The sequence below is a fragment of the Colias croceus genome, chromosome 26, assembly GCF_905220415.1.
Source record: "Colias croceus chromosome 26, ilColCroc2.1".
Classification (NCBI taxonomy): domain Eukaryota; kingdom Metazoa; phylum Arthropoda; class Insecta; order Lepidoptera; family Pieridae; genus Colias; species Colias croceus.
Genome location: NC_059562.1, coordinates 644,890 through 658,299, shown reverse-complemented (window position 1 = coordinate 658,299; position 13,410 = coordinate 644,890). Strand labels below are relative to the sequence as shown.

At 37.4% G+C, this 13,410-nt stretch overlaps 1 protein-coding gene across 12 annotated transcripts in view; it reads right to left on the bottom strand.

Moving 5' to 3' along the window:
• Positions 1 to 13,410, bottom strand: part of LOC123703493 (plasma membrane calcium-transporting ATPase 3) — a 133,622-nt gene that overhangs the window by 19,857 nt on the left and 100,355 nt on the right. For 11 of the 12 annotated variants that reach the window (XM_045651509.1, XM_045651510.1, XM_045651508.1 and 8 more), the window contains 12 exons: positions 11,952 to 12,072; positions 11,381 to 11,546; positions 8,922 to 9,015; positions 8,410 to 8,526; positions 6,566 to 6,610; positions 5,863 to 6,017; positions 4,954 to 5,169; positions 4,317 to 4,559; positions 3,599 to 3,837; positions 3,014 to 3,176; positions 2,500 to 2,601; positions 1,834 to 2,013 (listed from right to left, as the gene is read on the bottom strand). In XM_045651509.1, the coding sequence (XP_045507465.1) occupies positions 1,834 to 2,013; positions 2,500 to 2,601; positions 3,014 to 3,176; positions 3,599 to 3,837; positions 4,317 to 4,559; positions 4,954 to 5,169; positions 5,863 to 6,017; positions 6,566 to 6,610; positions 8,410 to 8,526; positions 8,922 to 9,015; positions 11,381 to 11,546; positions 11,952 to 12,072 (1,841 nt within the window). The remainder of the gene's footprint in view (positions 1 to 1,833; positions 2,014 to 2,499; positions 2,602 to 3,013; positions 3,177 to 3,598; positions 3,838 to 4,316; positions 4,560 to 4,953; positions 5,170 to 5,862; positions 6,018 to 6,565; positions 6,611 to 8,409; positions 8,527 to 8,921; positions 9,016 to 11,380; positions 11,547 to 11,951; positions 12,073 to 13,410) is intronic. The other variant, XM_045651513.1, reaches the window with a different exon arrangement.

Below are 13,410 nucleotides of genomic sequence, written 5' to 3'. Positions count from 1 at the left end.
ATATGTATTATGGAGAATGAAAAGCCATGGAGGCTTGTCGCGTGGGATCCACGGGACAGTTCTTTGGCATCATCATTATGTTATATTTACATACCCTACTGTTATGTTAAATTAAAATGTAATATTGTCATGATGTTAGAGGAGCAGCTAAAGAGTTTCTTGCCGGTTCCATTCATGGATGCTGCTTTCCGAATTGGTGGTAAAGTGTGAAATTATGTTACGACGGTTCAAAAGAGCTTCTAGAAGAAGTCTTATTGAATGAATAAATGTTGAGTTTGTGTTTTTAATTATCGAAAGGTATCTGTTCAACAAACATAACATAACATAACAGGAAGAAGGAGAGATATTCGAGAAGTTGTAGGAAAACTGCGGAACCAAGCTGGAAAGTTGAAATTCGATGAAATGAAATTCTTTTGGAAAACAAGGACATTCTCTGGAAGACAGAAAATAAAGATAAAAAATAAAGATAAAATTTCCTCTCGGTTGTATAACGAACACGAATTTGACAATTCCGATGTTAGGGACAGGAATTAAAAAACAATAGAAAATAACATACAGATAGAAAGAGGTGATTTTGAGGTCAATAACAGGTGATAAAGTATATGTAAAGGAGATGTAGAATCAACAAAGCTAAAAACAGTGTAATATTTATGGCTATTAAAATATATAATAAAATACCGGACAATTTCAAGGAACTACCAGTAAATCTTTTCAAAAATAAACTGACGAACTGGCTAATGTTAAAACAATTTTATGACATTGAAGAATTTATGACTTTGAAGTGAGAAGATTGTGTGATAAGTGTGTGATTTAATCGTGTAAATCGTAGTGCGTTCGTGTAATTGTGAAAATTGAATTGTGTGTATATTTAAATAATAATTAGACTAATCAACTTTCTGTTTAATATTTGCACACCCAATCAATGGGTATTGGGTAGAATGTGTTAGCCACATAATATTGTAATTTAAAGATCTATAATTTGTACTACATTCTTGCAAATAAATATAATTTGAATTTTGAATTTGAATTTGATGAAGAAGCGTAACAAACTGACAGCAAACTTTAAATCAACTCGAAACAGTGTAGAACGATTAGAAGGTGGATACGTACTTGTCAGAAACGTGGATACTAGCCAAAAGCATAGAAGTAATGTGACTTAATAAAAACAGGGGGGGAATGGAATGGAAGCGGTCCAGAAAGTTCAGGATAGAGGTGGAGACAACGGTGATGTAAATGAAAGCGAAGAATACCGCTAATGAAATACCTAACTAAATCAGTCTGATAGCTTTCTATAATGTATGTTTGTTCTAAACAATTATATTTAAATAAAAGAAAAAATAGAATAAGGAAGGGATGTAGTGTTTGAGTAAAGTATAGGTACTATATCCCCGGATGTCTCGGGTTCGCGGGTAGTGGGGAGACAGTCACGCAGCAGCCTCGGGCGTGAGCGGACGTGTGTTTACCCTAGCTACTGGCGACGTAACGAGCCATTCCCATCCACTGCGTATACGAGTGTGAACTCGTATCTACATTACTTTTATTCAATAATATGTAAGTTTTTTGCCATTCAACATTTTATTACATCAAAAAATGTATAATCCAGTGATTTAATGTAGATATTACTACTTTATAAAGATTTTTATTGCGAAACTTTTTCAGGCATGTTCATAAAATTTCAAGGTCGCGTCATGGAGTAGGCGAAGATTCTGGTATTCTTTGAAACTTACCAAACAAAGTTTCACTTCTGACACGTGTGCTCGACACACACGCTGTTTTTAATTTATCCACTATTGTCCATTATCGATCTAATTGTTACAAAAATCAAACCCTGACCTCCCCGTTGGCGTCCCGGATGCGCGTGTTGAACTCCTTGCCCTCGAGGATGAGGAAGTCATCGCTGGGCTTGAGGATGCCGCACTTGACGGCGATGGAGCGCGCCGTGTTCACGTTGTCGCCCGTCACCATGCGCACCGTGATGCCCGCCTTCTGGCACTTGCGGATCGCCTCGGGCACCTGCGCACACATACACACATACATACATACAGATATATAGATATACATACAGATTTTAAACAAAACAAAAAAATACGTGTGGCACTCGGGGACTGCCGCGGTAAAGCTATTGCATAGCATGCCTTCAAGCCCGACGGAGTGGGGAGCGTGACGTTTTTCGTTATGGAATTTCTAGATTCGATCCCCGCACTCAAGGCCTGCGATAGTAGCTATGCAATAGCTTAAAAAATACAAATATTACACAATTGTCAACATTGTCAACATTGTATAGGGACATACAAACAGATATTGTACACGTAATACATCATTGATGTTTGTGGCGATACAACAGAAAAATCAACCATTTTAAATTAATTCTAGTAATGATGATAATAAGTAATACTCAAATAGAAAAATGACTATTTCATGTGATTTGAGTTTTAATATTATTAAAAATAAAATAATTTTAATCACAAGACTACTTTTATATCAAGAAATAAAACGTACCTCAGGTCTGACAGGATCTTCAATACCCACAACACATAAGCAAGTCAAGTTGTTAACAATATTGTCTTCGTCATCCCAGTTAGGCTCTTGGTCTATGTGCACCTGTGATCAAATAAAATACGCTTTAAATGTACATAAAAATAACATTATCATAATCATTATAAATAATATTATGTATAATATCCTGTTTCTCATAAAAATCACATTTAAATTAACCATTTATAGGCTATCTTCCATATGGGTTGCGCAAGGATCTACACTTAGCCCACTACCTTTCAATACTTACAATAATGACTTTTCCAACATTTCTCAATAACTCCCAACATAAAATTGACAACCTTGATTTACTCGTTTATTCTAACTAATCTCTTATAATAACCTGGTTGATTTCCACCTTACCGGGATGACTTTTCCAACAGTTTTTCCATAACTCTACCACCATAATTAGCACCCTGATTATCTTCTATTCTTTATATTATTATCTTCTAGTATATTCTAGGCAATCCCCACAAACCTGGTTGATCTCAGCCTTGCCGGGCACGAAGTCCCGGTAGGCCACGGAGATGGTCCTGAGCCCGTCACAGGCCATGGGCTCGATGACCTGCCGCACGAGCCGGTCCTGCATGTCGCGCGTGAACTTCTCCAGCCGACCCTCGTGCCCGTAGATGAACGCGCATCTGGAGGGGACACGTGCTTATAGTCAAGGGTATTTTAAATAGTGTCATTTATAGAAGTGCTGTTAGAAATTGATGTTTTATAGAAAATAATAATGTTAATGATTAAAACAAGAATGATAACGTTAATTAGCTTTTAAAATTAAATAGAAGTAATTAAAAGAAAAATGATGATGTAAATAAGCTTTTAAGTCATATCAAACTCAATTCATTCAAAATGAAATATGATAAAAATAGAAAGCCGTATTCACAGTAAACATTTGTTAAGCAACAAAATTAGTCACTGTCAACATGTTACAGAGTTGATAACGCATTTTGGAAAAATGTCACTTGAGAAGCGATCTGATATCGTTAACACAAATTTTTCACCAACACCAACAAATGTTGACCACGACGACACTAAACACTATGTACAGGGCACTAACTTCTTGAGCACGATCTCGGAGGCGCCCTTGGTGTAGAGGCGGTAGCCGCCGTTGTGCGGCACGACGGTGGACATGCTCTTGCGCACGGAGTTGAACGTGTAGACGCGCGTGAGCGACTCCTCGGGGTGGCGCTCGCGCACCGCCTCGTAGCTCTGCCCCAGCGCCAGCACGAACCCCAGCAGCGCGCACTCCGTCTTGTTGCCCACCTGCATGGACGGGCCGCCGGGGTCCAGGGACGGCTGTGCACACGGGGAGGGTTCACTTTCATTACTACTAGTGTATGTACTAAAATTAATCTTTATTGTAAAAATCCTAATATAAAAACTAATTAATTTATAAAATACCACTATGGGTCATGTTCTCTAACTAAATGTAGACAAGCAGAAATGGTTACTTTTTACAGGCAAATTCGATTTTATGTTTCTTTTTTTAATTTTGTTTTTTTTTTAATTTAGTTTAATTTTATTATCAGATATAGTAATTATAATATATCATTAAAAAGATTACAATGACTAAATAAACGAACTTTATTTTATTTGTTACAAACCTAACAAAATAATAATCTTAAAAAAAATTGTCTCTATACTATGTGTACCTATCTATATGTGTGGGGGGAAGGGGAGACCGAGGAGAAGAGAATAACACGAGTAGGGAAACCGGGGAGAGGAAAATAAAAGTGTAGTGTGTGTGGTGTGAGGGGGGGGGGGAGCTGACTCACCATGATGCGCGAGGTGAAGGCGCTGTTGACGCTGATGCCCTCCACCATAGTTTCGGCGACTGTGGCAGGCAGGTCGCGGAAGTTGGGCGTGACCTTGCAGAGCTTCTCGCAGATGTAGGACTGCACGACCGTCATGCGGTTGGTGGTGAGCGTGCCGGTCTTGTCGGAGCAGATGGCGGTCGCGTTGCCCATCGTCTCGCACGCGTCCAAGTGCCGCACCAGGTTGTTGTCCTTCATCATTTTCTGTAACACAATATTACTTATTTATATTTCAATCAGGCAAATACACATTATAAAATGGGTTTACATATAAAACTTTAAAATATACAATGCAATAAACTAAAATCTAGTCAATAAAAAAAACAGCTCGACCAATTACGTTAATTCATTTCTTCATAGAACCTTTCTTCGTAAGAAGTTATAATGAGGTATATTATTAACTAGTGTGTCCGCCCCGGCTTCGCCCGTGGTGTTACACATATTTCGCAATAAAAGGTAGCCTATGTTCTTTCTCAGGGTCTAAAGATTATCTGTGCCAAATTTCATCAAAATCGGTCCAGTAGTTTATACGTGAAAACCATACATACATACATAATTACAAACCTTTCCTCTTTATTATATTAGTATAGATTCTCACCTTAACAGAGTAGGCAAGCGACAGGGTGACAGCCAAGGGCAGACCCTCGGGCACAGCCACGACCAGCACGGTGACACCGATGATGAGATGCTTCACCAGGTTGTTGATGTAGGTCGCCTTCCACACCTTGCCCTCTATCACGAACGTGTGCACGCAGAACTGGATGATCAGGATGATCACCGTCAGCACGGCGATCGTCGAGCCCGCGTAACCGATCTGTGGATAGTTAGGGGGTCAAATTATGGTCGACTTGTACGGTAAAATATATTGACATAAAATGGTCTATTTTTTATAAAGTCAAATTAGATGTAGTGACAAGAATAATGAGTAATCTAACTTTATATTCTAAACATTGAAAAGTTAGTTTCTTTTAGTGTTGTAGAAAAATAAAAAGTTTATCAAAATATGGTTGTAGGTATGTGTCCTTCTTGGGGTTACTAAGTTTATGTATTGATAGCCGGATATCACATAAAAATTGATTGAAATGTATAAATTACACGATCTGACTGTATCTGGCTACATGTTGTGCTGTATTTTGTTACGTTTTGTGGTATTGTCGTGTCGTGATGTGCCGTGTTGTAACGTGTTATGTTGTGTCGTGTTGTGTTGCGATGTGATGTGTTATGTTGTGTCGTGTTGTGATGTGTTATGTTGCGTAGTGTTATGTTGTGTCGTGATGTGCCGTGTTGTAACGTGTTATGTTGCGTCGTGTCGTGTTGCGATGTGATGTGTTATGTTGTGACGTGTTGTGATGTGTTATGTTGTGTAGTGTTATGTTGTGTTGTGATGTGACGTGTTGTGTCGTGATCTGATGTGTTGTGTTGCTATGCCATGCGATGCTTTGTGTTACATTGGACGATGTGTAGTGTCGTGTTGTTGTATAGCATTGTTTTTTGTCGTGTTGCGCACCTGTATGGCCAGCTTGGTGAGCTTGGCCTGCAGCACGCTCTTCTCCTTCTTGTGCGAGGCCTCGGGCGCGGGCTTGTCGCTGCTCGCCACGTGGTTGTCCTCCGCGCGCGCGTGGTTCGCTCCGCCGGCGCTGATACCGCCCACTTCGTCTTCACCTGCACACCGCACCGTAACGTTTCAAAACGGTATCGGTATCGGTGCCGATATCGATATCGATACAAGCACCGTTATTACCCTTGCAAGTAACGACAAACATGCTGTTGCTATTACTGTACTCTTTTCAATGTTACAAACAGACTATAGAGTACTCTGTTTCAATATTCAGTTGCACTGAATTTAGACAAAAATAAGCACACCAAAGACAATACTAGATACGTGCTCGTCCAACTTCAAGTTACGTAAGAACCGAGGTGCGAGACGACGTACACTTACGGGCAAAGAAACAGGTTAACGAATTAATAATATTAAAATAAAAATGATGCCAATTTAGTCGATACTGAGAAATCAAATTACGAAACCAAAACTTAGTCTACGTTTTACGTTCATTAAACTATAACGGTATTGTAAAATTACAGCATTTTTAAGTTGTGTCAATATTTAAATACTTTCTTATAATGTTACAAGGTTACACTATGTTAAAAAAGGGCAATGCAAGCACAAGGTGGAGAAAGCGTTAGGTGTGAGTGTTGCGGCCGCGACTCACCTGTGAGGCTCTTGCGCTGGGTCTCCTTCCGCTGCTTTTTAGCTTCTACCCGCGCCAATCGTCATTCGTATATCCGATATTATTACACAAGCATACACATTTATGACAACGATATCGGGTTTACATCATGCCGACACGACAGTAACACGATGCGAGTAAATGTGTATGTTTATTGCGTTTATTCGTCGTCGGAATGGGTGTGTGCGGCGGGCCGGGGCGGGGTGGAGAAAAAAACATTGGATGTCATTGTACGGGTCATTCTATGTGGAACTAACTCTAGGGGTTAGGGCGCTCGAACATTTGCTACCATCTCTATAATACTTTCCAAAGATTTATTGACGTTTGAAAAAAATATTAAACTGAGCGGATACTTTTATATGGCCGCAAGTGTTCGAGCTGGAGCCATTGCATTTACAATGTATGCATTATTTGTTGGTTTAAAATTCATTTTAAAAACTGAAACGAGATTATTTTATAGGAGTAAGTTTATACGGACAATTTTGGATACATCTACTATCGCTACGGGGCACAGGACAGTGGACCATGCTCACAGGACAGGCCATTAGTTGAACACAACACGAACTGACAATAACACGAAAAAGTAATATATATGACTCTCGGAACATAAAATAATCTCACGTGAGAGATTAAATTGGTGAAATGGACTTTAATGCGTACGAAATAATGAACAATATAGATGGAATAAGCGTAAAAAAAAAACACGAACAAACAAATGAAAATTTTTAATTACACAAAAGTCAGTACAAAGGGGATTTTTAATGACTCGGTGCAATTCCGAAAATCACAAATTAAAGCAAAATGAATGGAAGTATAGTGCGATGTAAAAAATAAAAAAAAGAGTGTTCCAAAATGTGGTGGTAAATGTTAAAATATTTTCACCAATTTAATCATGTACGAAAGTTCCCACAGGGACGGGAGTGCGTCGGCGGGTAGGGTTGCCAATCATTTTCTTAATTTATCAATTGAAATAAAAAATATATTATGTATCTTGTAAGTTTCAAGAAAAAATAACTAGAAGTAAATTCAAACTATAACATTAACTTGAAAGTAATAAGTTGTAATAGTAATGAAATAGCAAAAGATAAAAAAATATATATGGTATAATACTGATACGTCACGATTTCCTATTATTCTACAATCTAGGTTTCCAATTGAATACCTAAAATGTGAGTTATTTTTTATACTTTTTGGCAACCCTACACTTATGGATGGCCCAGACGTGTCGCTACAAATGCAACTACACTCGAGTCGCTATGAGTTCGACTTGATAGGTGATATTTCGTTAATTCGCTTATTAATTTAGTATTGACTTTGTATAATTTAATTAAAAATTTATGAGTCATATATGACTTCTATTGTGTTACAAAAATTGCACTATTTAAATGAATCCATAAAGCAATGTTTATTACTGACTATATAACCTTGTACATAATATGTTTAAATTTTCATTATTACAAAAAATATCACCCGCCAGAGTCCACTAAGAAACTAATTAAGCATAACCTAGCTATGCCCACCGCGTTTCGAAGTTATCCGAATCGTTTCACGCGGGCATAGTTATTAATATATTTTTGCTAACTATTTCAATGCAAGATTCCTTCTATAACTGGATATTCCTTTTGCTTTGGTAACAAAAAATTTAAATTTTTTCACTTTTTTTTTTAATTTTTTGTTCACATTAATTGATTTAATACTCAATTTTTCCAAAATAACAGCATTTTTTTCGTTTAAACAAATTTTTTACACCCTGTATGTATACAGGTACCAAAGCAAAAGGAGCACCCTCTAAGTGCCATACTATACACATCGGTGATGAGACTGACCTTTCTTCATCTGCTTGATCTCCTTCTCCTGCTTGTCCACGGCCGCCCCGAGCAGGGTGAAGATGATGCCGGCCTGGGAGTTCACCCCCACAGCGGTTACTAGCATCTTGCCTGAGCCTGGAATGTGTGTGTGTTCGTTTGTTAGGAGCTCATGACTGTCATGAATATGTATATGTAATAGTTCTAATTGCATATTCAAGATTTTTTCTATATTTCTTGTGGAATATACAAATATTGTAACAAATCAAATAGTAGTCGATACGTTAGAAACATTTTCAAGATATAAATAAACGACTAGGTATTTATTTCGTTACCATAAAAACTGTATTGTATACTGAAAGTCAAATTGTAGTAGAACTGTAAAAGTCGCATTCTGTACTTTTACAAATACCCACTTTTTCCCTCACAAACGAGGATACATTATAAAATATCTATACAACATTTGACTTATACATCTACCCACTTTTTCCACGTTTTTCCCCACAAATGAGGGTATTTTTCAAAATAATTACCTTCCATAACGTGAGTACCGGATAGCACCATGGGATCAAACGATTCTCCCTTCTTCACATGGTCCGATTCGCCCGTTAACGATGACTCGTCGATCTGGAATGTATACACGTTGGGTTATGCGGGTTTGCTTGGTGTTTTAATTTAATTACCACAACAAGAACATTCGAGACATGAGAACATGAGAGAACATTGAGTGATTAGAATTTTATAAGGGCGAATTAACTCTTTACAAAACTATATCATTAGTTGCTACAGGAAGTATTATTATAGTTTCTGGTTCATCTGTTTCGAAGTAAAGATTGAAGCTAGAGGAAACAGACTTACGAAGATTGTAAGAAGGCATACCTTCTTTAAAATATAATATGCCATTCAATTAAAATCGGTATATATATTATTTACATATACATTTTATATATGTATATTTAAGGTGTTTGTGTGTGTGTGTGTGCATGATTTTTTACTGTGTATAATATTCATTTCATTTGAAACTGTAGGCAGCTTGATTACGAAACACAATTGAAAATGACATCCTTTCGTTACATAACTCCATATCTCACGGCACAATTAGTGCCTTTGATAAAATGATAAAAATACTGCATACCGTTATCACATAATCATTTTCTTCTTATCAAATATATCTTCAATCTAAAGACGCGTCGTGCGTCATTGTTGATAATTTGTTGATTTTATTGTTAACTGTAGATAAATATGTGGATCGTTATTTATCGTAGTATTAGATTTTGTATTTTCAAATATTGTGAATTTATTATGCAGGAGTGAAGCTAAATCCTGAAGAATTCATATAAGCGTAAATGTATATGAAATTATGAACTTTGTAAACAAAGTTTCAATTTATATATTTATGCAAAAATAATACATTATATTTATACGAAACTGTTTTAGCTAGTTTTATTATCTATACTAATATTATAAAGCTGAAGAGTTTGTTTGTTTGTTTGAACGCGCTAATCTCGGGAACTGCAGGTCCGATTTGAAAAATTATTTCGGTGTTAAATAGCCCATTTATCGAGGAAGGCTATAGGGTATATAATATCATCACGCTACGACCAACAGGAGTGGAGCCACGGGGGTGAAACCGCGCGGAGCAGCTAGTGTAAAATAAAGTTTAAAATAGTTAAAACTAACATTCTGATGAATACAGAATTAAAACGAATAATTATTAGAAGAAGCAGTAATTAACATTTTTTGTATTCTCGTATCACGGAACTGTAAAAATACCTATTAATTTCGTTTTTGTGCTAAAACGAAATTAATACTTACGATTTATAAAACGAAATCATTGGATCCACAATATTAATGCATTTATTTTCTCAATAACAATTTTGTTCTTTTTAGACTTGTAGAGGTGACTTTATAAAAACGGGTTACTAATTTAACTATACGTAGTAAAATAAGCTATTAATAAAAAAATATAGGTAAATTGAGGTCACAATGTTTGTTCGCAGAGATAAGCCACGGAGACACGTTCGTCATATTGACTACAGGTTGTTTGTATCGACTGTTGGCTTTTCCACTGACTTATAAACTTTAAATGTATGTGCAAGTTTATTATTATAGTTAAGGGTGTATAAATTGTAATGCTTTATTCGTGCAACACGCACGAAGGTGTATTTACTATTTACGGAGCAATTGTATTTGGTATAGGATTTATGGCGGGTGTAAGCGCGAATTTCCAGGAGTACTAGTAAAAAATTCTACATGTGTAACTATATATACATGCACCTGTAACGAGAGTATATACACGCATTGCGGGTGTGTTTGTAGCGCGAAAGTGTATACGTATCGAGAGTGTGCGTAAATAAATGTGCGTGTAGCGCGTGTGTACGATAGCGCGTGATACACATGAACCGAATGTGTATGTGCGTGTAGTGCGGAGTGCACATGTACCGAATGTGTATGTGCGTGTAGTGCGGAGTGCACATGTACCGAATGTGTATGTGCGTGTAGTGCGGAGTGCACATGTACCGAATGTGTATGTGCGTGTAGCGCGGAGTGCACATGTACCGAATGTGTATGTGCGTGTAGCGCGGAGTGCACATGTACCGAATGTGTATGTGCGTGTAGTGCGGAGTGCACATGTACCGAATGTGTATGTGCGTGTAGTGCGGAGTGCACATGTACCGAATGTGTATGTGCGTGTAGTGCGGAGTGCACATGTACCGAATGTGTATGTGCGTGTAGCGCGGAGTGCACATGTACCGAATGTGTATGTGCGTGTAGCGCGGAGTGCACATGTACCGAATGTGTATGTGCGTGTAGTGCGGAGTGCACATGAACCGAATGTGTAAGTTTGTGCGTGTAGTGCGGAGTGTACACGTACCGAAGGTGCGGGTGCGTGTAGTGTGGGCTGTGCATGTATCGAGTGTGTGTAGCGCGGGTTGAGGTATATGTAGCGTACTGTGTGTGTGTATGTCTGTGTGCGTGTATGTGTACGCACCTTGAGGTCGTTGCTCTGCAGCAGCACGCCGTCGGCGGGCAGCAGGTCGCCGTACTTGATCTGGCAGATGTCACCGACGACGATGTCGCTGATGGGGACCTGCTTCACCTCGCCGCCGCGGATCACCGCGAACTTGTGCTCGCCCTCTATCCGCGACTGCAGACCTCTGCAACGCGTCCACCGCACGTCTCAATACTAAGTCATGTTTAATAACTCAGGCCCCGGAATCACAGACACAATAGAAAATCTATTGTGTCGTGGACCGATCAGGCCGCTCGGGGCTCAATGGGTTAAATGCCGATTTACGCTATACCGTGCAATGACCGGGATCCGATCCAAACATTATCGTATACTTTTATAAGAAGTGATTAGGCAAATTAAAAACATGATATTAGCTAAAAAGTAATAAGGTATAATTTGTGAAAGTAGATAGAAACCTAACTATTATCAGAGACTAATAATAACTAAATGAGTTAAAGCATTTATGGTGTCGAATTTTCCACATCAAGGGATAAAACTTAGGGGGTATTTAACTTGAACAATTAGAAAAATGATACAAACAATGACTTACCTAAACTGTCGTTCTTTCGTGTAATCATTAAAGGCTGTAACTATGACGACAACTATAACAGATATTAAGATGGCTAGACCCTCGATCCACTGGTAATGGCCTTCCTCTTCATCAATGTGCCCTGCAATTAATCGTAGTTTAGTCACTCGTTACTAGTAATCTAGACACAAACACACATGTTCTAGTCTATATACTCTAGTGCTCTGTGATATATGCCACATATATGGTGCGGCCACACAGTGCAGTAATACTCAATAAAAGCTATTTTTAAAACACATTTAATACAAGCTAAGACACCGATAATTTACCGAAATAAAATGATCATCAAAAATTGATTAAAAAAACGTTTTATTTCAGTCTATAACTAAATAAATAACATTAAAAATAAACTAATACTATACAGTATAGTTTCATATAAAGGTATTAGAGAAAACAGATAAAAATAGTGCGAAAAATTAAGATAAAATATTTTAAGGCTGTGTTTATTTTAATCGTCTTCACAAACATTCAACATACATATTTAAGATTTTACCAACAATAGAAGCAAGAACAATAATGCTTAATAAATAACTAAAAGCAAACATATAAAATGTCCACAACATAGGGACAGTATCAAGGCCCTTAATTAACAGAGAAGGTCACAATTTAATATTTGGTAAAACCTTCCCTTCGCGTGATCCCGCGTCGTGTGGGGCGGACGTAATTTACGATTACAAATAACACGTTTTTGACTTTGGCATTCAGTGTATTTATAATGTGTAAGGAATTATAAGGGTACTTTACAAATTTCAATTTACTTTTCGAACGTATCGATCAGATTTATGTAGGTTTAGGTATTCATTTCATAAGCTGTAATTTTCGTCCAAAACATCAAAAAAGCTTCAACTTGATATACAGTGAAAACTACATCAACATCGACATATTATTTTTCAACATACAAAGATACAACATATAAAGATACATAAATAGCTAGTTTTTAAAATCTAGACCCTCTGAAGATTCTAGATAGCACATGGAAATGTTAATCTACCCGCAATTAAACAGGAAATCGCAGGAGATATACTAATTTAGATTATTATGAGATTATAACGAAGGCCTCAAAATTATCCGTGTGTTATTAGGATTCGGAATCAAATTAGCCCTCTGGGAAATCTTTATAATGCGCTCTGATAAGCGCGCTAATCAAGCAGAAAACCATTCTACTTTGTGAGAAATATAAAGTTTAATTCTGAGAATATTACCTACATACGGAGGCGACTGTTTACAAACTTTATTTATATATTAAATATATATTAAATAAATCAACAATCCTAGAATTTTAATAAATTTATCGGCAGTTGAACAATGAACATAAACGTCCCTATGAATAGAAACTCTAAATATGTCACAAATTATTTTAATGAGGTGGTGGTCGAACCCGAACCATCTCTAAAGACCTGTCTCTAACCACTCTGCCACT